This window comes from Gorilla gorilla, chromosome 8 (assembly GCF_029281585.2).
Source record: "Gorilla gorilla gorilla isolate KB3781 chromosome 8, NHGRI_mGorGor1-v2.1_pri, whole genome shotgun sequence".
Lineage (NCBI taxonomy): Eukaryota > Metazoa > Chordata > Mammalia > Primates > Hominidae > Gorilla > Gorilla gorilla.
Genome location: NC_073232.2, coordinates 98,501,839 through 98,528,302, shown reverse-complemented (window position 1 = coordinate 98,528,302; position 26,464 = coordinate 98,501,839). Strand labels below are relative to the sequence as shown.

Genomic DNA, 26,464 nt, shown 5'->3' with positions numbered 1-26,464 from the left:
GCCTTTTCAGTTGCTCTTGCAAAGTTGGTTAAAAAAATAAAAAGGCAGATGTGGGTTAGGAAAGAGCCCATTTGGTGTTCCGGGCAGAGGCTGTGTGGTTGACATCTTGAAGAATGGCAGGTCGGCCGTCGACAGCCAAAGTGATCACCAGCTATTGGCTGCAGGCAGGGGCTGCACAGACCCAGGGCCACCAGAGGGCCTTCCCCAGCCTTCAGCAAACCATATAGCCCATGGTGCTGGCCTGGGCAGAGGGCATCTGGCAGAGTGTGGATTTATTTTTGATTATTGGATTTTCTGGAAGGTGAAGGGGGCTAACAATAATGAGGGGCTTCTGTATAGGAGGCATGTTCCTAAATATCAGAAAGACTCAGGGCAGAGGCTTTGGAGTCAGACTGACTTGGACTTGAATTGTGGCATTGGCACTCACCTCTCCAAGCCTCAATTTTGCTATCTGTAAAGTGGGGATAATAATAGACCTGCCCTCCTGGGGTTGCTGGGGTGAGTAAATGAGACGGGGAGTGTGTGGGGCTTGGTACAGTGCTGGGTGCACTGCTAGGGTGTCCCCCGGTTTTGCTCCTGGAGAGGTGGCAGCGAGCAGAGGTGTGTGCTCTTGCCCAGCTTACGATGGCAGCTCTGTCAATTCCTCCTCTTCAGTTTGCACAGCCTAGCTCAGGTGTGGGCTTCTGTTGGACTCGAGCTTCTACTCCAGGACAAGAAATTGCATTTCTGTAATTAATTTGAACATTTTTTCCGTGTGACTTTTCTGAGCTGCTATTGCATGCCAGGCTCCGTGCTTGGACCTGGGAGTATGCAGTGGTGAGAAAGATTCCCAGGATCTGCAGCCACTCTCTAGAGACACCTGCTCCTGCTGGGATGGACCCCCTTGGATATGGAGGTTGGTCAAGAAGCCGGGGGCCCTTCTGGAGACCAGGGTGTGGACTGTGGCCCTTGGGGCTCGACATTCTGTTGTATCACTCTCCTGGAGGCAGCAGAGCTGGACAGAATCAGACCTCCTGGCTCAGCCCTTGTTACTAGAGTGCCTGAAGCTCTCTAGGCCCCAGTTTTTTCCTCTGTAAAGCAGGAATGAAAATTCTGCTCCCGTAGGCTTGTTGTGAGGAGGAAATGAAGGGGAGAGTGTGGGACAGTGCAAAGAAGGGGCTTCATAAGCCATAAATGGGGGCTCACTTCCCTACTCCCCTCACCCAGCGTTCCTGGCAGGAAGGACATCTACCCTTGGGAGGAGGAGAGGGGACAGTATTGGTCTGGGCAGGCATTTCCCATGGTTGCAGCCCCACCCCACTGGCATTGATCATACTATTAGTCCAGTTGTCTGCACCTTCCTCGGAGCCCAAGAGCAACTCTGGCATTTCCAGGGCCTTCCGGCGGCCTGTGATGGATGGCTCCACCGTCCAGTCCATGCTTGTGCCAGGCCTGGGCGGGTGTGGCATGTGATGGATCAGCCCTAGGATGGTATTTTGGAAGGAAAATTCAAATTATATTTTAAGATAATACCCTGCCTCCCTGCCCCCACCCTACATCCCATTTGTAATCTGGTCCAAGAAGTTCTGGCAGGAGGTAACGAGTTTGTGATGGATGGGTAGGCAGCCCCATTAGGCCTGCAGATCCTGCTTCTTAATTAATATTGATGTGGCTTTAATTTGGGGGCTTAGCAGGCATGTTTTGGTGGCGGGGCTCTGTGGGGTTGCAGAGGCCCTGGGCCACCTGTGTTGCTTCTAGCATGGCTTGGCTGCCTGGGCTGGGGTATCCAGCAGTGTCCCCACGCTGTTCTTGCAGAGCTCCTGGCCTCTGCTGACCACCAGCCCCATCTTGAGCAGCATGATGTCCCTAGACATGGAATTGGGAAGCAATGACACCCATTATTTCTGGTGTTTCAGATAGGATAGACATTAATAGCCTCAAGAGCGCAGATAATAGTAAAATGCAGCAAAATAATTAGGGAATGATGAACTTTGTGTATTTATCAATTTTGTTTGTTAATATAATTTAATTATAGGTTTATATAATTTAATCCATACTGGCTATGTTTAATAACTGGCTTGCAAATTCCTGAAAATTTAACAATAGGCTCTGACAAGGTGGTAGGATGGGCTCCAGCCCACTGAGTGTGTGTGAGTGCAGGTGAGTGTGAGCACTGGTGAGTCAGAATACCTGAGTGTGTGTGTGTGAGTGAATGTGTCAGTCAGGGAGGCCTTCCTTTGCACCCAGACTCAGGCCTGGGGTGGAGTCCCAGATGCCACCTGACCTGGCACCCACTGGGCTCAGGCACGGGAAGCTCTGTGGCACCCTGGAGCTCAGGCAGAGTGAGGTTCCTCTGCAGAAGTGGCGTCAGGAGGCCCACAATGAGGGGTGGTGGCATCTGTGGGCCCCTTGCTGTGGCTTCACTTCTGGCTCTGGTTGCCACTGTCCCTTCAAAGACAGGTTCCCGAGGAAACAAATTAAACCCGAGTAAATATCAGAAAGTAATTATGTAAATTAAATACATAATTTAAAGAACACTTGTCATGAGGTCAGTGGAAAGCTGTGAAGGCAGAAGCCTCCCTGTCAGGGCTGGCAAGGCACAGGCGGGTGAGGGGTGGCAGCCGCACCGGAGAGGATGGGCTGCTGTTCCGAGCAGCCTGCCCCTCACACGGGCTCCGTCCCAGGTGCTTCATGTCTGTCCTTCTGTGTGCCCCTCACAGTGGTCCTTCCCCTAGACAGCCTCACTCTGCCCAATTTAGAGGCAGTGGCTGAGGCTCAGGGAGCTTAAGAGCCGTGCCCAGACCAGAGATGGCTACCCATGAGTCCACCTCCCCTGTGGACTCCCCAAAGCCCAGGCTCTTTCTCCCACAGGGGAGCCACAGCCCTGCCCTGAAGTGGCCTCCCTGAGAGCTAGGCAGCATCTGCTCCAGCCATGGGGGCTCTCGGGCGCAGAGCGGGGCTTCAGGGCTCACTCCAGTGCAGTGTCTCCGTTGTTGTCATCCTTTCTCTGCCTCAGAGACAGGAGGCAGTGGGCAGGAGTGGTGGGCTTGGCATGGCTGGGCCCTAGGCCCTGGTCTCAGGGTTTTCTGGCATCCCTCCTGTCCAGAAATGCCACTGTGGCTATCCTTCTGTGGGCACACAAGGCCCCACACCCCTCATACCCAAACAGAACCACACACAGGTCTACAGCTGGGCTGTTGAGTTCCATGAGGCCTTTGATCCTGACATCCTCTCGGTCTGGAATACTCCCTCTTTTGTCCATGCAGAAAATGCCTCTTCGTCCTGCAAGTTCCAACTCCCCACTCTCTGAAGGCTTTCTTGAGACCTTCCCTCTGTCTGGAGAAACAAACCCCTTCTCCTGCACTCCCTGCTGTTCCTAGTACATCCTCAAACACTGTTTTCTTGTCTGTTTCCTGTTGGGCTCCTTTGAAGTTGGGGACAGGGTCTGATCCTTCTCCCTAGTATCCACGATAGGGCATGGCCTGGTTGGGCACCAGACATAGGCTTGGAGCAAGCCTGAGTGGGTAAGATAGTGTGGGGCAGTCCCATCAGCCTGTCACTGAGAGGGTGGGAGTTGTGGGCAGTGACCAGGGCAGTCCCACACACATTCCCCACCAGCGCAGATCCCGAGACACTGCTGGTCCCAGGGATCAGGAGGTCCCATTGGGTGGGTGGGTGACAGCCCCTGGGTGGCCCTCAGACAGGTCTGCAGAGGGGGAACCCGGCCCAGGTTGCTTCCAAGTTAACTCGGTTGGGGCTGCTCTTTCTAGTAGAATGGGCTTTACTCAGAGTGATAATTTACAGAACTAATGAAGATGCTACATTTCACTGTGTAATGTCACTTATTAATACTGATTGCAAATTAACAGCTGGTAATGGCATGCATCATGTTTTCCTCTTGCCATTCTTAAATGCCAAACTCCAGCATTTGACCAGCCTGCTGCACGGTCTCTCTGGAGCTCTATATGCCTGCGGTGGCCACTAGATAGGTCTGGGGTGGGGATGGGAGTTGCTGTGTCTTGGTGCACAGAGAGCAGAGCCCTTTATAGTAGACAGATCCAGGGTTGGATCCCAGCTCTGTTCTGAGCCAGTGACTTATCTGTGAAATGGGCATACTCTGGTAATTCCCTACAGGTGCTCAGGCTCAGATGAAATGTGTGTGCCAGGCACCTACCTCAGCATTGCAAACCAGACCATTGCAAACATGATGGGGTTTGCAAACCTGCCTCCTTCTCATCCCTTCCCATGTGCCTTCAGCTTGTTGGTGAATAAGACTAAAGAGCTCTGGCTCTGGAGTCAGAGGCCCTGGATTTGAGCCCCTTCCTAGGCTGGATAAACTCGGGCAAGACATGAGGGTGTCATGGGGACTAAATGAGACAGTATATGCAAATTACTTCACATAGTGCCTGGCTAGAAGTCAGACCTGGATAAGACGTGCTGTGTGCTAGTCAGCTTGGGCTGCATTAACAAGATACCTCATGCTGGGGGGCTTAAACAACACACATTTAATTTTCACAGTCTGGAGGCTGAGAAGTCCAAGATCAAGGTGCTGGATCTGACCTCTTGTGAGGGCACTTTTCTTTGTTTGCAGTTGGCCATCTTCTCTCAGTGTGTGCACCTGGTGGAGAGAAAAAGATCTCGAGTCTCTTATTTTCTTATAAGGCCACTAATTCCAACCAGGAGGTCTCTGCCCTTATAACCCTAATTACCTCCCAAAACCCCCTCTTCTAATACCATCACATTGAGGGTTAGGATTTTAACACATGAATTTTGGGGGAGCACAAACATTCAGTCTGTAACATGCTGTTATGATTACGCCATCATTGGTTTGGCCATACCATGGAGAGATGTCATCTGGCTGTGGCATTAACAAAATCCAAAGGCATCAGCTTTGGAGCCCCTGGAAATTCACATGCGGCTGTTTGGACAAACACTTGGAAATTACTTCTCTAGATTTGCTTCTCTACTTAAATGAAAGAGGAATCCAGAAAAATACCCAGAGCTCCCTCAAAGCAATGATGTGGATCGTTCCTCTGTGTTCTGAAGGAGGAGCTCAACTTCTCTGGCCTTCAGTTTTTTCATCTTTCATGGTATGGTTAGCCTTCCTCACAAGCCGCAGAGAGGGAGAAAAGAAATGAAGCATTGAAGAATCCAGCAGCTCAGGGAGAGGGCACCCAGCACCTGAGGGCTGGAGACGAGCCTCTCACTGGGCGACTTCAGCTGGGGTCTTGCTCCTGCCCCGAGGGGCCTGTTGATGCAGGAAAGAAGCTTGTGGGGAAATGCCATGCCAATTCCTCGTCCTGAAAACATGGCATCAAAGCAGCAGGACTCTGAAAACCATCCCTGCAAATCATAGAGGAAGAACTGCTGAAATCATTACCAAATACCTCGTAAGTGAAAGGTGACAGGAAAATCAAACTTTATTTGTGAAAATTCTAAAAATCATTAGCATATTATGGATTCCTTAAAAATATGATCTCACTCAGTTGATGGAAGGGAATTGCAAATCAAAGGGACTATTTATTGCAGTGGGAACAAGGGACCTGCCAGATTAAAAGAAAATATTGAAGGAGCCAGAGATTTGAAACATGAAAGACAGTAGCAGATAAACACCGCGGAATTTTATCCAAATACTGGAACCCAACTTGGAACAGAAGTTGGTGAAGAATTATTTTATAAACCCATTTTCATCATAACATGTGTAAAATGCAAATCTTGATAATTATGTAAATTAGTTACTTGGCACAATTTACTTAATTCAAAGCACTTAATGCAGCGTGGTGTGTTTTTTCCAAAGTGCCAGAGTAGATGTTTATTTTAAATTGTTTTTAATCTCGATCTTCCAGCCTGATTATTTAAAGTGTTTTTCCCTGTGTTTGCTTTTTAAATGGAAAGGAGTAGAGCTTGGTGGGAAATTGGAATGTGGTTGGATTAGCCGAAGCCTTCCGTTGTCAGTGCCCCAGGCAGGGGGTGTGGGTACGGCTCATTCAAGGTCCCTGTGTCTGAAACAGCACACGTGTGAACACACCATGTGAACGTGCCCATACAGAGTCATCCAGACCACCCATTCCCTTTCCTGAATCTGCTCTTATGTGGTTCTGTGGCTGGTTCTGAAACCTGTCTGAGCAGAAGGCTCCTGGGTACTATCAGCCCTTATTAGAGGCAGAAACTTGTTTCCCTTCTCAAAGAGTTTTCAATGACAGACCTTCCCCTTCAAGCCACTTTACAACTTTGGAATTTCCATTATCACAGAAGGGAGAGATGACCTTTTTAGTTTTCTATTGTGTCACCCGATTGTCAGGATGGCACCTCCCTTCTTGATGAGACTCTAGAACAAGAGAGATGATTTGCTCATTTGGGAGCCCTTTTGGGGGCGTTCCCTGAGCTGATCAGAAGGTTGGAAGGGAGCTGACAGCCACTGAACATCTATTTTGCACTGTGCCAGCTGTGATGTATGCCCCTCGCTGAAGGATCTAAGGTCTCCTAGGAGGAAGGTGGGGTTGGCTCTGCTTTGCAGGTGAGGAAATGGGCTCAGAGAGGTGGTTGCCCAGGATCACCCAGATAGTGAACCCAGGCTTGTGCTTATTCTGTGTACCCCTGGGGGAGCAGGGCAATGGGGCTGCTTCTCCGTGCCTTTTCCTAATCTCTGAATCTCAGACTACCATGGAAGATAGTGTTTTCCGTTTTTTTTGACAAGTAAAAGTTGTATTTTTTTTATGGTATACAACATGTTTTGATATATGCCTACATTGTGGAATGGCTAACTCAAGGTGATCAACATATGCATTATCTCACATGCTTATTTTTTTGTGGCGAGAACACTTAAAATCGAGTCTGTTATGAATTTTCGAATATGCAATATATTGTTATTAACTATAGTCAACATTTATACAGTAGATCACTTGAACTTATTCCTCTTGTCTAATTGAAATTTCACCTCCTTTGACCAACATCTCCCCAGTCCCCTAACTCCCCAGCTTCTGGTAACCACTTTTCTATTCTCTATTTCTGAGTTCAACTTTTTCACATTCCACTTATAAGTGAGATCATGCAGTATTTGTCTTTCTAGGTTTGGTTTGTTTCACTTAGCATAATCTGCTCCAGGCTCATGCACATTGTTGCAAATGACAGGATTTCCTTCTTTTCAAAGGCTGAAGAGCATTCCATTGTGCATGTACACCACATTTTCTTCATCCATCCATCGGCTGGCGACCACCTAGGCTGATTCCCTGTCTTGGCTATTGCAGAGTGCTGCAAGGAGTATGGGAGTTTTAATACAGGTTTTATTATGATTTATGTATGGCAAGGCCAATAGATTAGGAGATGACTACCATTGAAAAGACTGTTTGTTATACTTGCAGATTCCCAGAGAAGAGGGCCTGCCTTGCCAGCAGGTCCCACAGGGAAGCAGAAAGGAGGAGGGGGGAAACTATGGTCAAGAGTCGGCTGTGCTTTCTATGGGGAGGAACAGGTGAGGCAGAGTAGGTGGGCTTAGGATTGGCCGGTGGGAGTAAGCCCAGTGGGCTCTGGGGCATAGAGGTGTCCCTGGTTTTCTGGTACCTGGCCCTGGGGTGATTAGGACAAGTGTATAGTGGCCCTGAGTGTGAGATCCCAATATAAAATGTGGTCGGGGTTCTGGGCTCTGGATTGGTTGGTTTGCAGATAAAAGGCATGCTCTGGAGCAAGTTGTTTACTAACGCAGGGAGAGACAGGCCCTCCAGGGTAAGTGAGGCCCCAGATGTCAAAGCATCAAAAGGTAAAAGATATAAGGAAGGTGTCCAGTTTTAGTCTTCTGCATATGGCTAGCCAGTTACCCCAGCTCCACTTAGTGAATAGGGAGTCCTTTCCCCATTGCTTGTTTTTGTCAGCTTTGTTGAAGATCAGATGGTTGTATGTGTGCAGCTTTATTTCTGGGCCCTCTTTTCTGTTCCATTGGTTTATGTGTCTATTTTTGTACCAGCACCATGCTGTTTTGGTTACTGTAGCCTTATAGTATAGTTTGAAGTCAAGTATGTGATGGCTCCAGCATTGTTCTTTTTGCTTAGGATTGTCTTGGTTCTTTTGGCTTTTTTGGTTCCATATGGTACACTCTGAAACTAAAATAAAAGTTAAATAAAATAAATAAGTACGTATCTTTGGAAAAATGATATGGTTAATACAGAGGGTAGAGCTTTTTGGGGTGAGGGATGGGATGTCACTCTGGAGGACCTCAGGGCCAGGCCTGCCATGACTATTGTCTGGGGAGCTGGGATTGTGATGGGGACAGGAGAGCCCTCCCTCCCAGACAAGACTCTCTCAGATGAGACCTTGGGCAAGTAGACTTAGAGCAGTAGCCCTTTGCTGCTGAATCTGGCAGGACACCATCATTCTACTCACCTGAATGCAGCCCTTGCCTAGGCTCTGGGGGACCTTGTCACCCTATGATGGGGGAGGCCTGCTTCCAATTTTACCAACAGCTGCTGGATGTGCCATACCTTTGCTGAATTGCCCCTGGGCCTGCTTGGTGCCCCACTGACTTCCACAGAGAGTCACCTACATGGGTCGATTGCAGGGAATTCATTTATTTATGAAGTACTGTCTGCAAATGGAACACATTCTGGCAATAGGAGGTACTCAGTAAGTGGTAGAAGGGAGCCACTCCTTTCTTCAGGGTCAGCGTCAGTCTTACCCTCAGGACCCAGAGCTCCTCCAGGACAGGGCTGTGAAGTTTTAAAATTCTGCTGCTCTGGAACCAAGCATAGGGCTTGGCCCAGGACAGTGCTCAGGAAATATATGAGGAAGGAAGGAAGAGGGCGGGAAGGGAGGAAGAGGAAATGCATAGCTGAGAAGCTGAGGTGTGAGGTGTGGGGAGGTGAGGCTCCAGATGGATTCCAGCGGGCAGAGGGCAAGGGTATCCCTGTGACTGGAGCCACAGCAGGTAGTTCTTTGGGTTCTCTTGGAAATGGCAGACCCTGCTGCCATCACACCTGCTCCGCTTGCAACAACTATGGTGACATTAGGAGCTGGTGGTGGGAGGGGAATGTGCAGTGAAAGAGAGGAGGCTGGGCAGGGCTCTTAGAAATGAATTTGAATTATGGGTAAACTACATCTGGGAAGAAATTCAAAGCATATCTTTGGGGGCTCAGGTAAGAAAGAAGTAAAAATAAAAAGTCTATGGAATCAAAGTTGTGTCTCAGCCTTTGGAAAATTTGCCAATAATCCAAAAACACTTTTAACTGTGAATTTCTTCTGGGTGTGAGGTGGCAGCCTTCATATATATATATATGTACATTACAGATGGTAAAATATTCTCTATAAGTACTCTCAGTGCCTGGGCCTTTCTCAGAAATTGAAAATAGTAGGGGAAGCAATTTGAAATGTCTTCTTTCGCTTCAATTACTTTTCAGAAAGAAAGTATTAAAAATACCCAGTGACTATCTGATTTTTTTCAGAGGGAGTGGAGGGATAGTCACAATTATAACCTTAGATTTTGAAAAAATTATTTCCCCAACTTCAGTTCCTTACCAAGTAGGGCTTTGCCTCCACCGGCTACGTGGTCATCGTGTGGCTGCTGAAGTCACGCCGGGCTTCAGGCAGGTTCCCGCTGTGGTTCAACTTGATTCCATAAACTTTTACTGTTTCTGACTCTGTTCTAGGCACCAAGCCTTGGGGTTTGATAAAGAACACAAATGAGGAAGGCCTAGCTCCTGTTACCCATATATTATGATTTAATGTTATTAATATTGTTTAATATTATTAAATTTGAAGGGGGCATGAATTTCAACTTGAGGACCTGAGATGGCCTCAGAGGGGAAGTTTGAATTGGGTCTTGATGGGGGAGTAGGGCTCTGTAAATTTCAAATTGGGAGCATCCCAGTGGAGGGAGGGTGTGTGTGTGTGTGTGTGTGTGTGTGTGTGTGTGTGTGTGTGTGTGTGTGTGTGTGTGTGTGTGTGTATGGAGGATGTCCAGGAATGGGCAAAGAGCTTCTTTTTCTGGATCCCAAGGTACATGGTTTGAGGGGGACGTGGTGGAGGCAGGTGATGAATGTAAAAACAAATAGAAAATGCTGTTAGGCATGGTGAAACCCCTTCTCTACAAAAAATACAAAAATGAGCCGGGCGTGGTGGGGGGTGTCTGTAATCCCAGCTACTCCGGAGGCTGAGGCAGGAGAATCACTTGAACCTGGGAGGTGGAGGTTTCAGTGAGCTGATATCATGCCACTGCATTCCAGCCTGGGCAACAAGAGCGAGACTCTGTCTCAAAAAAATGCTGTTAGGACCACAGTCTCTTAGGTACCCAAAATGTCTGGAGTCTATTTTGTGCACAATAATGAAGTCTCTAGAAGACTTTTTGTTTGCAACTTGATTGACTGATGCTTTTGAGGATATTAATTTCTTGGCAACTGTTACATAAATTGTGTTATTTGTTGAAGGTTTAGAGGAGGGCTGTATTGTGAGCAGATACGATCTCAAGAGAGAACATTCTTGTGGAATGTATTAGAGGGCAGATACTAGGGTCAGGGGACCCTGCAGGACACTGTTGCATGAGTCCTAGGGAGGAGGTGATAGTGCTGAACCTGAGAAGGGAGAGTGGAACTCGGGAAATGTTTAGGAGGAGAGGTTGAAAGGCCTCCGCCAGTCCAGGATGTGGGCTTCGTTAGCACATGTGTGGTGATGCTGTTCTCAGACACGTGAGAACAGACATGGCAGGTGGTACCAGGGGGAAACCTAGGACTAGTGGGAGTGTGACCTGGAGCGTGTGAGGGAGGAGAAGGGGAGCGGGTGGGAGCAGAGGGGCATATGATTGTGCCTGCAAGCCCAGGGGGAGAGGGCATTAGGTGGGACTGCAGGCTGGATGCTGGAGAACCGCGGAAGACAAAGACCGAGGAGGGCCCTTGTTTGTTGATGACTTTGGCAGGAGCTTTAGAGCAGAGTCATGGAGCCTGATGCAGGGGGAGAGGGCGAGCAGCTGGGATGTGCCGGGCAAGCAGGGCCAGGTGTCAGAAAGCTGGTGTGGAGGCGGGGAGGGACCTGTGTCCTCTCCTCCCCACGGATGGTCCCTGGTGCCCACTGACCCTCAGCTTCCTTTCCTGGCAGTTCCACAGTCCAGCCTTGTCATGGGGCGAGCAAGGATCTTCTTCATTTGATGTCAAAGATGCATCATTCTGGAACTTTCTGTGTGCTGTTCCCCTCTCCTGGAATGTTCTTCCTAGGGGTTTCCAGAGCTGCTTCTCCTCACCGAGGCAGGGTCTTTCCTATCCCACCCTGAAGTCCCCTCCCATCCGGCATTTATTTTCTTCGGGGCTCTTCTCACTGTTGGAAATTATCTCCTTGTCTATCCTGCTATTGATTTGTTCCGGCTTGTTCTCAGCCTCTGAAATGTTAAGTTCTGCGATAAAGAACCCCAGGGGTTCGTTCAGTTTTGTTTTCCTGTACCCGGGGAGAGACAGACACAGAGTGCTCAGTGAGTACTGGGGGAAGAAGGAACGGGTGGGTGCTGGCAGGACTCCGGCAGGCTTGGGTATTGAGAAGGCCTGGTGATGGGGCCCCTGAGAGCTCAAAGAGGGTGCAGTGAGGCTGGCAGGCAGAGAGGCGATGTCAAGGCCTAACCTGGGCACCGTCACCTTGCATTCCTTGCAGGAGTGGACTGGCCCATGCACCCCGAGCTGCCTCCTTTCTCTAAGGCGCAGGACTCCTCTCTAGGGAGCTCCTCCCTGTCCCTGCAGTGTCCAGTGGCCTTTTCCAGAGTCCATGCCTCTCCTGGGTGCCTGGAGACCTGGTGGCTGTTGCCTTTCTCATGCCCTTTCTGGATCAGGTTAATGTGAGGCCTGACAAGGCCTCAGTCAGCAAACTTCCCCAGGGGCAGGTGGAGGTGCGTGTGGTTGGTGGAAGCTGCATTGGTGATGGTGGATGGGGCTGGCCAGTGTGTACAGGGAGCTTGCTGGGGAGGCCCTGGGACAAAGTCCAGAGCTCTGTGGGAGCCAAAGGATTCTGGGGAAGGGGCACTAACTCTGTGGCCCAGTGGGGGAAGTCCCAGCTCTGTTCATTGTCTACCCGCTTGGGGAGTTCTCTCTGTGTGAGCAGCAGCAGCAGTCAGGTTTTTTGGGGGGATGGGGTAGGGTGGCATTACAAATTTGGTTTCTTGAAGGGAGAAAAGGACTTTGTGGGAGAAGTGGGGTTCCGTGGCCCCATTCCTGGAGAGTGGCAGGAGGGCTGCAGCATGGGCTTGGGCTCCTCACTGTTACTCTGCCTCCAGCCCCACCCCAAGTGCAGCTGGACAGAAGCTTTGGGGAAAGGAGGCTGAGAGTTGACCTTGTCAGCCAGCTGGAGCAGGCGGTGGTAGCCAGGGGCTGCTGTCCCTCAGGAACACTGGCTTCAGCTAGCATCACTGATTTCAGGTGTGAGGAGCCACTGCTGGGAAGGAGCATAAACTGTCTCTGATGGATCGTAAACCCTCAGTCCCATTAGGGGCTGCTGGAATAGAAGCCAGAAATGCAGCAGTGGGAGGTGCAGAGGAGCTCTGAGGGCTTATGTCTTCCCGTTTGCATGTTCTTGTGTACTCATGGGTGCCAAGACAGTTGCTACTTGCCCATGGCATCTCCTATTCCCTGAAGAAATAAAACAGTCCTGTGGGTTGAGATGGTTTTAGGTAGAGGGAGCTCAGGGAAGGGACTGAAGGAGACTTTTCCCCCAGACTGAGAGGACTGGCCATGCTGGCATGAGGCATAAGGTCCCTGGGGCCACATGGGTGTCCCTACCATACTCATGGACTCATGCAAGCCCTCATGGTACACATGTTTATGTAAACGTGCAGAAAGGTGTGCTCTGTAGACATGGCCAGTCTCTGCCATTTTAAAGACTTGCAGTGGCCTTAGAAGCTGCTGGAAGGGGCAGAAGCTTGTAAATGACAGGTCTCAGGGTCCCACCTTCATGCCCATCCTGCAGCTGTGCTCGGATCTGTGTCACAGTCAAGGCCATGGGCAGTGAGGACCACTGGTGTTCTAAGGAAGAGGCAGGGCTGCAGAAGCCGCCTGTGGACATGTGGCCTTGCCCTGGGGCTGACTAGCACTCAGCCCCGTGTGGACAGTGCCACAGGTAAGCTGTGACAGGGCAGTTTTTTAAGGTAAAGGCGTTGCTCTTTCACTTAACGTTTTCATAAGCTATACCAGATACAATGCATCCAATGACCTTGATCTATCAGTTTGTTATTGCTGGGAAACAAACCGTCCCAAAACTTAGTGGCTTAGAACAGCAGTCATTTATTATTTTTTATGAGTCTATAGGTCAACTGGGCAGTTCTGCTCTGGGCTCGCTTGTGCATCTGAGTTCAGCTGGCTTGCAGCTGGGGATGGCTGCCTGGGTGCCTGCCTGACTCTCATCTATGTGTCTCCACATTCCTCCAGCAGCTGGCCTGGAGATGGTTCTCATGGTGGTGGCATGGTTCAAGAGTGGAAATGGAAATGCACAAACACTTTTTCAACCTCTGTTTGCGTCAAGTTTACTACTGTCCCATAGTCAAAGCAGGTCACTTGGCTGAGGCTGGAGCTGGAGCTGGAGCTAGAGGAGTCCTCACAGTGAGAGAACAAAAAGCCTGGGATTAGGAGCCTTTGCTAGGGGCCTGAAGGCAGCCAGTCTCCCATATTTAGGAATATCGTTTACACCACACTGGTTAAAGGCGGTTTCTCCAGGCAGTGCCAGGCAATAGGACTTTCTGTGATGATCCATCTCATATGAGCTATATCTGTGCTGTCCAACATGGTAGCCACAAGCCAGATGTGGCTGTTGAGTACTTGAAATGTAGCTAGTGCACCTGAGGAGCTGAGCATGTAATTGTGTTTCTCTTCAATTAATTGAAGTTTTAATGGCCATATATGGCTAGAGGTTGTGTTATGTACAGCCTAGATCCAGGGAGAAACCCTCATTGGCACCCATGGAAGGCTGTTATGTGCCCAGCACAGCTGCCCACTGCTGGTTTTGGTGTGGGTGGCAGCTGGGTGCTGAGATGTCCTCCAGCTTATGATGGACAGATTTGCATTGTGCTGTGCTCCAGAGAGGGCAGGACTGGGGCTGATGCCAGTGCTGGTGTTTCTGGTTGGGGCTCCTGAGCCATCTTTGCACACTTGCCCTGCTACTCCCTCTGATTGGTTAAGAAGAGGTCTTTATCTTCTTCACCTTTTCTTTCAAGAAGCTTGGGAGCTACAGATCCCCATGGCCCTGAACAGACTGATGGAGACTGAGTTGCCTCTCTGGGAACCCCAAGGGTGTTGACAGCCTGGGGCTTGTGTGTTGGGGGCCTGGAGCACTGGGGCAGGTGTAAGGCACCATATTGTCCTCAGTTGGCTACCTTTCTTCACTTTGGGGGAGCCCTGTGCTGGCCACTTCATCTCAGCCCTGGGGCTGGCTCTCCTTCCTGTCTGACACAGTGGGCAGAGCAACACCGAGACCCTTGTTCTTTGTGAAGCCAGTGGGTTTGGGCACATGGCCGTGCTCCACGGACCAGGCTGCTGATGGACAAGGGGCTGGCTGAGGTCATGGTTGGGTGATCATGCATTTGTCATCTCTAGAGGGCCCCCAGGGTTCTCATTTGTATGCTGCTGTGCCCTCCCCATGCACCACCAGGAGGTGGGCTCCCTGTACTCCCAGGTGCAGGCTCCTGAGACACAAGCAGGTGGCCCGCACAGGAAGTGTGGTTCTTCAGAGTCCCAGGAAAATGGTAGTTGGCGATTTTCATCCCATTTTACAGACAGCCCCTCAGGCTCAAAAGGGATAGTGATTTGCCTGAGGGCTTCAGAGACTGTACTGAGTCCTAAGTGTCGGAGTTCGTGGCAGGTGCTGAGGCCCTAGTCTAGGGCTTTCCCTTTGTAGTGGTAAGGGGGGCCCTGTGCACAGCCCCCAGCACCCTCATTACGATGGCCATGGTGCTCTGCTCTTCTCCCTCGCACTGCTTGGTTCCCCATGATGGCTCCTGTCACACAGTCCAGCTGGTGCTACGCTTAGTGGTGAGCCTGTTCTCTTGGCACAACAGGGAGCCTGGGACTCCTGCAGCAGCTTGCATGGCACTTGGCATGAGTGTAGACCAGAAAGTTTGCAAAATTAGTAGAGAGAGAGTTTTGGAGAGGGACAGGTTAGGAACAAACCCTGGTTGAACTAACACTGTTTATTTGGAGTTTGTTCTTGGTGACTGCATGGGCCAGGCTGTGCCTGTGGGCATCCCAGGGCATGGGGACAGTGCAGCTTGTGGGTCTGGGCAGACCTAGAGTATCCTTTGGAGGGTGTGACTCAGGCACGGCTCTTGCTTATGGGAGGTGGAATGCAAGGATGGGCCAGACGCAAGAAACATCCCAGGCTGTGAAAAAATGGCCTGTGGATTGAGACTCTGGGCTGCACATGACCCACCTTAGGCAAACAAAGGCATTCACTGGCTCATGGAACTGGAAAGTTCGGGAGAAACAGGCTTCAGCCTCACATGCACCCAGGGGCTGAAAATGACATTGTCAGGACCGTGTCTCACTCTCAGACCTGCCTGCCTCTGTTCCTGGACATGTCTCTTTTTGGGAAAGCCAAATGGCTTCTACAAGGCTGCTGCTAAGAGATGATTTTGGCACTGGATGAAAAAACTTTAGCACCCTCAGGCCTCACAAGGATAGATTTGTAGCAGTGTGCAGTGCAACTATATTGGCTTCCAGGTCCCTTCTTGTTGAATCTTCCATCCCTGGGTGGTTTGTGCCGACAGACCTCTCTCCCAGTGATCACCAACATGCCAGGATGGGCTCTCTCTGTACCTCCTTGAACCCCCTGCTCATCCCTGATCCAGTCAGGATGTGGGCTTCTGACTGGACTTGGAGTGAGAGTCACTCCAGCTGGAAACAGGCAGGAGGAATGTTTCATCAAGGAAAATCAGGTCCCTAAAGCCAGACAGGGTCCCATGCCTCAGGGCTGGGGTGCCATGATGCAGGCTGGGGTGCCATGATACAGGCTGTGCATTGGCAGAATTGGTGCAGGGACTGAGGGCTTGCACTGCCTGTCTGCTGAGGCCTGGCCCGCTCCAGTCAGGGGCCTCAGCTGGCCATGGTTGGTCTAGGAGCCTCATGTTGGGAGCAGAGGGAGGTGAAGGGGACTGGGGATGCTAGGGCCAGGGACTGCCAGCAAATGTGACCTGAAGGCCAGAATTGCCGTGATTGGGCCCATATAGGGAAAGAAAGCGAGCTTGTCATGAATCAAGGGCACTTTCTGGCCATAGAACCTGTTGGATGGCATCCAACCTGTGGGGGGAGACAGTCAGCCAGGGCTGGACACTGGTGAGCGCTGCTGGGTCTACGCCGGTGTCCTCCAACCTCTGTTTAGGGGAATCACTGAGGCTGACTTGGACCCTCATTGTTCGTGGTGGCCTGCATGGGTGGAACGTTTTGCAGTTAGACACCCTCCCCGGTGCATTCCCACTTAAAGATGATTTTTCTTTTCCTCCTCTTCTCCCACTGCTCAGATATCCGTGGGCTTCAAAGCTTTCTGGACCAGGCCTCGCGGCTGGGCCTTGACGTCTCTTTACAAAAGGTAGACAAGAACATTAGCCACGTATTCACCAGCCTCTTCACCACGATGAAGACAGAGGAGCTGAATCGCTACCGGGACACGCTTCGCCGCGCCATCCTGCTGCTCAGCCCACAGGGAGCCCACTCCTTCATCAATGAGGTAGGTCATGGGGGCCTGAGGACTCAGGGGCGTGGTGCCCAGGGCTCTGCAGAAGATGGCTCAGGTGGGTTGCAGGGCACAGTCCTCTTACGCATGGCCTAAACGGACATGGAGACCCGTAGGTGCTCGGCCCACAGCACTCAGCCTGTAAGGGGGGATTCTCTGAGCACTACTTGGCTCCTGATTGTTCCCTGACAGGTGAGTCAAGGCCTGCCCAGCCTCTGAAAAGCTGTGGGGAGGCTGGTGGAAGCCTGTTTACAAGTCACTGACAGAGATTTCTGAGGCAAGACTCAGCCCTTTTTTTTTTCTTTTTAATTTTCCTCTCTTTGTTGACAGGTGTAAGCCTCTAGGGATAAAATAAATTTCCAGCTTTCTGCAGAGGTGGGTAGGTCTGCCTTGGGATTTCTTAGCACCTGGAGGAGGTGTCTTTGCCTGTTGTTGAAGGATACATTAGATGTTCTTATTTTTTTGGCACTTGGGCTAATAATCAGTGTGAATTTCTTTTAAAAACATCTCTGTTCGAGGTTGGAGCCTTCTAATGAAGACAGGGCCCATCAGTTTAAGAATCCATTAGTTAGTAAAGAATCCATTCATTTGTAAAGAATCCATTAATTTGAGAAGAAACTAGAAATAACCTATGAGTTGGCTGATTGGCGCTGGCCCAGGTAGTCTAATGGCAGAGAGGTGAGAGGCTGGAGTTGGCAGGTCTCTGTCTGGCCTGGGTTGGTTTTGAGGGGTGAGCTGGGGATGTGGTATGCCTGGGAGCAGAGGCAGATTGAACAGGTCACAGGGTGGCCAACGGCTCCCTGCAGATTCTCCAGACAACCCCAGTCACCTTGTTGGCCCTCTCTGATTGAAAGTAAACTGAAGTGAAACATGGCATTATACTAATTCCATTTGATGTACTTTGCTTGCTTATTCTGCTTTTCCTTCTAATTAATTATTACTCAGAATGCTACCTCATGCATCAGGAGCCAGCCCAAAGCCCACTGCTGGGGAACTTAAAATTTGGAATGCTTAATGTGGTACAATTGGCCGGCAGCCCTGATGTGCTCTGCTAATCAGGCCCCGAATCATGCCGGTGGTCCGCCAGGCTGTGATGTCCTGTCGGCTCCCGGCATTTTCACCAGAACATGTTGCCCTGTATGAAGTGATTCAGTCCAGTAATGGGCAGCCTGGGATTAGCAGCACTAGCATGTCCATTCTTTCTCAGAACATACCCAGCTGTGCGTTTGCAAAAGTCTGCTCAGGGGATGGCTCTTCTTGCAGTATTTCCCCAGCTGGATTCTGTACTGGTGATGGTGTCGACTAATCTCATCGCTGGCCCCCTCCCTTCTTGCTTCTTGCCAATTCCTTGCCCCTTCCCCTTGCTTCCTTTCCTTCTTGCTCTGCTGTGAAGCTTGGGGGTGGAAAGACTATTGGCTTTGGAGTTGAATGGATGTGGGGGCAAGTCCCAGCTCCCTGACTTATTATTTGTGTGACCTTGGGCCATTTGCATCACCGTCTTAGCCTCTGTTTCTTCATCTGTTAAAAGGGATGAAGGAGACAGCTATGATAAAGCATTTAGCATATAGCTTTTCAAGAAGCATCTGTTTTCTTTTCACTGCACATATTCATGCATTTTCCTTCTAGAGGATTTTAGCCTCTTCCTGTTTCTAGCCCTGTGAGGATTTAACACATAACTAAGACTGGCCTAAGGATGTTATTTCCAAGTGGTTAATTATGCAAACGCCTGCAGTGGTGGATTCGCTGGGCTTGCTTTGTCCTGCTTGCATTGCTGGGTGTGATGGGAATGGGGAAGGCTCTGGGGTGGCCACTTTTTTTTTTGTCAGGCCATTATTTTATTTTTAAATTTCAACTTTTATTTTAGATACAGGGGGTACATGTGCAGATTTGTTACATGGGAATCTTGTGTGATGCTGAGGTTTGGAGTACGGATCCCATCACCTAGGTGGTGAGAATAGTATCCAATAGGTCGTTTCTAAATCCCCCACCCTCTAGTATTCTACAGTTTCTTTTGCTGGACTCTTAACGTTAGTCAAGTCCCTGGGATTGTTGGCAGGAGATTGAGGGGAACGATGGCATTTGGACTTTGGGCCAACAGCTCCCACCGTAGTCTTCAGTCTCCGCCGATGATAAGAGTCTTGATCCCTGTTCTCATGCGCCTGCCATTGGTAGGGAGGAAGCTGAGGTTTCTTGGGTGCCCACGATGGCTCTGGCCCTTTGTGCATTCTCTAATCCTCACACTTTGCAGACAGAGGAAATGGAAAAGCTAAAGATGTTAAATGACTTACTTAAGGTCACACAAATAGCCACTTAGGCATTGAACAGGATTCAAGTCCGGATTTTACTCCCTCCAGAGCCCCTCTCTTCCATCTGTGATGATTCCAGGAATATCAGCGTACAGCACTGCACTTGCTGGAGTGGGGAAATAGGGCATGCTGGCTTCATTGGGGAAGATATGGTTCCACTGTCTCTGGCCAGGGTTTGGCAGAGGTTCTCAGGGTGCTTATACGCAAAGCATTTTAACATACCTCCTAAGTGTGGTGGGGAAGAAATGTGGATTCTGGAGTAAACATGAGCTATCTGACTGGCTAGCCCAGCAGGTCCCCTAGGAACACCTGGGAATGCTGTCCCTGCACGAAGCCTTCCTCACCACCTGGAGGCATTGCATGGGCTTCTTGAGCAGACTGACCCAACCTCCTCTTTGTTGTGACAAGGACAAACGATGTTCACAAGGATGACACACTGCCAGAACATGTCCTGAATTTTATGAAGCCCAAAGCACAGTTAAGGAGGAGTAAATGTCCCTTCAGCACCCCCAACACATCAACTGCATGTCAATGTTATGCTGCATCTGGGATGGTACGGATGAGCTGGAGTTGGCATGGGCTATGGGGCTTTCCTAGTTGTAAGTTCTCCTCTTCCCTACTCAAAAAGCCTAGCCAAATGGGAGTGAGTGAGGAAGACGGAGCTGCTTCAATCTTTTACATTTTGCAAAATGGCATTCATTCACTGAAGGTGGCTGTTGGCCTGGGGGCACATGGCACCACCAGCCTCTCTGTGATTCCGCTTCACGAGGGGCTGTGCTGTCAGGGCCTGCAGGTTCTGTGAGCCTGGCCTTGGCAGTGAGTGGGTGAGTGGAAGAGTTGTGGCAGGCCAAGGTGCTGGGGCCTGACTGGGGACCCTGTGGGCTTGTGTGTCAGGCCCCACCTAGAGACCCCTCACATCCCTCACTCAGTCTTTATTCCACATTCATCCTCTGAGGCCTCCTCAGCACCATCTTAGTAGCCACCACAACACTGCATCATCTTAAAAAGGTGTGGAGAGGCTCCCCTCAGGGAGGATGGGGCTGAGGGTGATAGAACTCAGGTCTCCGGGTCCCAGGCCTGGGGGCACCATGGGGCTGCTCTGGGGACTGCCGAGGGTACAGGCCATGGAATGTCCCTTCCTCCAGGGGGGCCTGTTCTGCCTTGGGCTTGACCTTGGAGCCCTGCATGTGAGTGTGGGTGGCTCTTTCCAATCATACCCTAATTGGGGAGTGGATTGGACTCATTGGATCCTAGTTGGGCCTTGGTTCTTCTCTGGGCTACAGGTTGCTAAGTGGGACTTCAGTGCACAGTGACAACTACCTATGATGTTCTCCTCATGCAAGCCCATCAGCTTCCTCACCAGCTGGGGATCATGGCCCATGGAATTGCTGAAGTGACCAAGGCAGCAGCTGCTGAGAGGGGCCTTGCTCTGGGAATCCTGCCAGTGGCTACTGGAGCTTTCTCTCTTCTGCTCATGGCTCTTCCTGTCACTTCTCCAGCATTTACTGAGCCCCAGCCTGTGCCAAGTTCTATGTGGGCATGTAGGCTGTTGTCCCTGCTCTCACAGGGCTCCCAGCTTGGTGGGGAGGACTGAGGTGTGAACAGACCCTTTTACCTGTAATGGCAGAGGTGTGGCCAAGTCTTGTAAGAGCACGGAAGACAGAGTGATGTCCTCTGGCCAGGGAGAGATGGGATCATCAGAGGGTCAACGGAAGCTTCCTGGACTAGGTGACTCTGGGTCTGGGTCTGTAGGAATGAACTTGCACTAACTCTGTGAACAAGGAAGGGCTGGAGAGAGGGGTCAGGGGATCCCTATTGTATTCAGGAACTTGTGTGTCATGCAGTTGCAGTCATGGGTGTGCAGGGGAGGGAGTGGCTGGAGCTGAGGCTGGGATGTCAGCAGGGAGGGCTCCCTAGCCTGGGGCAGGAATCCAGACTTCAGGACTGATGTGTTCTTGGGGTCCTTTTCAGGGTGTTAGAGGTTAACGCCCTACAGTTTACATGTCTTATTGTTGTTCTTCTCCAGGTCAGGCTTGATAGGGAGAACTCCAGTCCACAGTCATTTGGTCCTGGGCTTCATCTCAACTTCCTGGAGGGATTCTGTTCATCTATTCATCTGTCATCCACCTCTCTCTCCGTTCATCCATTCATCTGTCCATCTACTCATCCATCATCCAATCACTTACTCACCCAGCAAGTACCAATTGGGAGCCTCCTATGGATGAGGAACCCTATCAAATGCTGAGGGGCATGGAATTCAGAGGCAGTGCCTCCTCCTCTCCAAGACTGGCTATGATATGGAAAGTCATGGCCACACACCATGCCACTGCTGGGCATTCCAGTGGCTGGCAGAGCAGCTGTGCCCCAGGGCTGTCATCCACTAAGGCCTCTCTCAGTGTCCGTGGGCATTTTGAGGACTCCAGGGCTTTGTCCTTTCACCTCTTATTTATTGGTTCTATGCCACTGTCTCTACCGTACATAGGCCTCCCTCTTTCCTTTTGTTTCCTCTGTATCTCCTCCTCTCCCTTCTAGTCTTTTGTTCCAGTGGAAAGAGTGGAAAAATTAAATGATTTTAAACCGTTTGTTTTCTTTATGGAGAAGAGTTGCTGCTCCTTCTTTCCAGTTCACAAGGAGGCGGGGCAGCCTGCCCAGCCCTGATGTCCAGGCACCATCCGTTTCTGTATGTCCTGCAGATGTTGGATAATCTGTCCCTGTAACTAGAACATGCTGCCTGTAGGCCAGGGACTGTGTGATGTTCACCATTTTATTTCCTGAGAGCAGCATGGGACCTTGTCTACAGTAGTGTTGAAGGACTAAATGAATGGGAATTTAATATTTCTTACTTCCAATAGAAATGGGGTCAGCTGTTTTTGCGTGTGTGTACTTTGGTTGCCTGTTTGGCTGGTCAACAACTCCTAGGCCAGCACATCAGCAAGGGCTTTGGTCTGAAAACTTTGGCTAGTGGGAAGGCTTACATTTGCCTAAGAGTGCTGCCTTAGGCCTGGGTGGCTCAGCAGATGAGGCCAGGGCTGCTCCTGCAGGTGGGACATTCCTGGGCCCAGCTGTGGCACATGGCAGTGGAGCGTGGGGTGCAGAGAGATCAGCGTGTGTGGTGGTGATAAGCAGCAGTGGAGGAAGGTGTGGGAGACCAGGCATGCATTTGTGCACACACACACACACATGCACACATGGACACAGCTTGATGCAGTGATACAACCAGCAGCCACATACACTGGTACAACCAGACCCTCAGACTGGCACAGCCCAACAGGCACTGACACACACACAAACACATGCACCTGTGCAGATCCACACATCAATATGCATACACATCCACCAGGAGGAGAGCATTGCTGGTGGCAGAACAGTCTGGGAGAGGTATTCTGTCTTTGGAAAAGAAATGGCAGCTACCCAGTGACAGTTGCAGCAGATGGCATTGACCTCTGCAGTTAGATACCAGTGATCTCTTTCTGTAGAGGGAAGAACAGGAGAAAGAGCAGCAGAGAGAAAAGCTGGTTAGTTGGACAGCTTTCCGTTGCTCTGGTACAAGATGTCACTTTTCATCCAGGCTGGATGGAGTTAGGTTAAGGAAAAGGGTGGAAGGGGCCACTCCCAACACCTCTCCCAGATTGGCTTCCCAGGCATGGAGTGTGCCTGGAGGTCAACTTAATCCTTCATAGAAGCCCAGCCCGGGTTTAGTCCTGTCTTCAAATCAATTGCTTCTCAGAGTTTGCTGCAGTGAGTGAAGCTCCCGCAATTTGAATATAAAGACTGTGCTTTTTAATACATTTATAGCAAAGGTAAATTAGCAATCTCAACGTTCTGTTGTCCCACATGATATATGCAAATATTTCTCACTCTAACAAGGTAAATCTTTAGCAGACGACTTTATCACTCAGAGCTAGGATAATTCTGTGCCATTTAAGTATCATTTACCAGAATATTTTAAATTACTAATTAATTATAGGAGATTAATTTTTGAATATGGCCCTGCATTTGCATTTAATTATATCCCACTGTTTACAGATTTTAAAGCCTTAGCACTTTAGCAAAAGTGCTTCCAGTCTGAGAAATTTACATTTTCTCTTAGAAATTCTTAGAAATAAGGTCACAAGAAAGAAATGTTTCTAGATTTTGTTCAGATGGGCTTGGAACTCAGCTGCTGCAAGAGGCAGCCAGAACGCGGGGCCTGGCTGAGTTCAGGAAGGGAACAGAGAGCTGTCCTGTTAGGATCTGTGTTTGAGGCTCTACATGGCTCTGTCCCTTTCCTCCTCTGTCCCCACCATCCTGCTCATCTTTCCAAAGTCCCTGAGTGCTGGGGAAGCTGCTGTGAGCTCTGTCCAGGTGTCAACCAGCACTGGTCTTGCAGGCCTCTGGCATCCTAGTCCACTGTCCCCTCTCCATGACAGCACTGTCACATCCCTCAGAGCCTGCTGCCTCCTGAACACACCTCCATTGCCACCTCATCCCAGAGCTAGCCCTGCACCCACTGCTTGTGCTGTGACCCTCTATTGCATCTCCCTCCTTGTGTGATCTGGGAATGCTAAGGGCAGGAACTGGGGCCTGTTAATCTTTCTTAATCACATTTTCAGGGGCCATGCATTATGGTTGGTAAACGGATGGAGGGTAGGACCCCAGGAGCACCGACTTCTGTCCCCACACAAACGTTGTCTAGAACTTCGATTGCCCACTGGGCAAATGAAACACATTCTTAACACTCCAGCCAAGCAGGAGTGCCCAAGTAAAACACTGTAAGAATTTAATGTTTGATTTTTGATATTTCAAAGGAGCATCTAAGCAATCATCAGGGAAAAAGGCCTGAGTGCCGCTGGACTTTCTGGTGTTTATTTTCTGGTTGGCTGTTGTTTCTATTTTGAGTTCCATCTCAAATCATGCCATCCCATTCTTGGTGCTCTGGGGTGCTGAAAGCCTTACAGAGACTGTCTGGGAGGCCTGTCTGGGGTCAAAGAGAACTGTGAACCTGAAGCATGGGCCTGAAGACACCTGGTGGCCTTTCCTTCCTTTGTGGGTCATTAAATAGCAGAGCAGAGTGTCAGCTCCTCCCTGCAGAGTATCTATGGCTTATTAGCAGGTAGCCCCTTTGGCCAAGGAGGCAGCAGACATGAGAAATAGGCATTTACAAAGGGAAACAGCCTGCAGCAGCCGAAATGGCTCAATTACCCTTTCTGCTCCCGGATCCCCAAGGGTGTTCAGCCTTGGGGGGGCCTCGCCTCTGAGCCTGAGGTGAGTCAGCCTGTTTGTTGACTGAAGAGCTGATTGGGGAGCTCAGCGGGGAAGCTGTAAGAAGACGTGGTGGGATGCAGGGGGAGGGGGCGGGTCATGAGAGGCAGAAATGAGAGAGATTATCTAAATTGGTATGAATTTATCTCAGAGAAGCTATCTGTGCCATGTAGTCCACATCTGGTGCCATTCTCTGCACATGGCATCCCTAAACAGAGCCCTCTCCTGGTGCCGGTGAGATAAGAGAGTTCCCTGACCCCACTCTCAGGACGCGTGATAGGGATGTGGCTCCTTTGTTTGGCTGCTTGCTCCTTACGGGATGGGGGGCACGCAGACGGGCAGGTGCAGGAACTGGGGTGAGCGCTTTTGGGCTCTGGCCCCACGGTAGCACTAGGGGTGGGTGCCTGTGACTCCCAAAGCCCCAGTGGGCATGTTACAGTGCTCTTTTAGCTCCTGCCATCTGCAGATGGCTTAAGCGTTAACCAGCTCAGCGCCCTCTTGGTACTCAGATCCTTGTCTGGCAACCAGGAAGAATCAGGTCACACAGACAAGTTAAAGGATGGTAAATGCAGGGGATTTTATTGCCAGATGGAAGTGGCTCTCAGCAGGATGGATGGGGAGCTGGAAAGGGGATGGAGTGGGAAGACTATATTCCCCTGGAATTCTACCATCCTGCAGCTGATCTTCTCTCTGATCGTCTCCAACTGAACTCCTCTCGACATTCAGATGCTCCTTCTCTCCTCTCCTTCTCTACTGTGTCGCTCTTCTGTTCCTCTGCCCTTCTGCTTATGGAGCCTGGGATTTGGGGTTTATATGGGTATAGGCATGGCAGGCCAAAAGGCAACATTTGTGTGTGAAAACAGGAATGACTGTTCCCATTTAGGGCTGTGAGTTTCCAGGCTTGAGGGTGGAGCCTTTGCTGGGGAACTTCCCTCTTCTACCCAGTATTTCCTGGCCTCCTGTCTACATCACTGGTAGGAATCTGGCCTTGGTCACCTGCCATCTGTGCTTGAGCTGCCAGTCCCCTTGGAGAGAAGAAGGGCTCTGCATCAGCTAGCTGTGTGCAGTGTAACAAACCATCCTAAAACTCAGTGTCATGCAACAGTAAGCATGTGTTGTTACTCATGAACCTCCTGGTCAGCAGACCTGGGTTAGATTCACTGGATCTCAGCTGGGCTGGCTCATGCATCTGGGCTGGCTGGTGAGGATGGCACTGGCCAGCTGTAAGCTGGGGTGATGAGCCTGCCCCTTGACAAGCACACTAGCCCAGGCTTATTCATGTGGCAGCAGCAGAGTTCCAGGAGAGCAAGTGTGAGTGCTCAGGGCTGCTTGAAGCCTGAGCTCAGACCTGGTGCATTGTGACTTCTGCTGCAATCTCTTGTCCAGAGCAAGCCATGAAGTCAGCCCAACAGGCAGGGGAAAGAGATTCCTCCTCTAGATGGAAGACTGCTCTTGAGGGGGGAACTGGAAAGTCACATTGCCAAGGGAGTGGCTGCCTTGAAGGATGGAGAGTTGGGACCATTTTGTTGTCCATCTAGCATAGGCCCTAGTGTGCAGATGAGCTTCCTGGGTGGAAGCAGATGGTGGCAGTCCTGCAGGTGACCTGGGGCCATGTGCCTTCTCACTCTTACTTTGCTTCAACATTGTTCAACTTTGGGGTGAACATGGTAAAGAGGGGGATGTGGAGCAGAGGGAGGGATAAAGACAGGCTTTATTTATCAAGTTCACCATATTCAGACCCTGAAACTCACCGAATCTTCTCAACAATGCTGGAAGAGAAGGGCTAGGATGGAGCTTTGAGCCTGTGGGGATTTTGGGGTTTGCTCATGGTCTAAAAGATGAAAAATGACAGAGCTGGGCTATGAATGCTGAACACCCTGACTCAAAGCCCAGCTTTTTTCTACTATGTGCTGTTGGGAGAGGAGGCTTGTTGCCATTGACAGATCAAGGGAGAGCACATTTTTCTCCTGGAGTGTGACACAGAGCAGACTAGGTGAACATTGCCACGGAGTAGCAGGTAGCATGAGGAGGGGGACTGGACACCTCTGAATGCTCATATGGAGATGGGGACAACCCCCAGTCCTCTCTCTGCCAACACATCTGCAGAGAGCCTGAGGGGATGGATTGGCTGCCTCTGCGTCTCCATGGACAACTAGAAGAGCAGTTTCTACAACCTTCCAGGCACCTGAGAGTCTGAGGACATTTTATATAGGCTTTCTGTCTACAGGGCAGGGAAGGGCAGAGTCTAGGCAGACCCAGCCCCT

At 50.4% G+C, this 26,464-nt stretch overlaps 1 protein-coding gene across 3 annotated transcripts in view; it reads left to right on the top strand.

Moving 5' to 3' along the window:
* GRID1 (glutamate ionotropic receptor delta type subunit 1) overlaps positions 1-26,464 on the top strand; it is a 765,377-nt gene that overhangs the window by 210,707 nt on the left and 528,206 nt on the right. For all 3 annotated transcript variants that reach the window (XM_031015574.3, XM_055353885.2, XM_055353886.2), the window contains one exon: positions 16,442-16,647. In XM_031015574.3, coding sequence (XP_030871434.1) covers positions 16,442-16,647 — 206 coding nt within the window. The remainder of the gene's footprint in view (positions 1-16,441; positions 16,648-26,464) is intronic.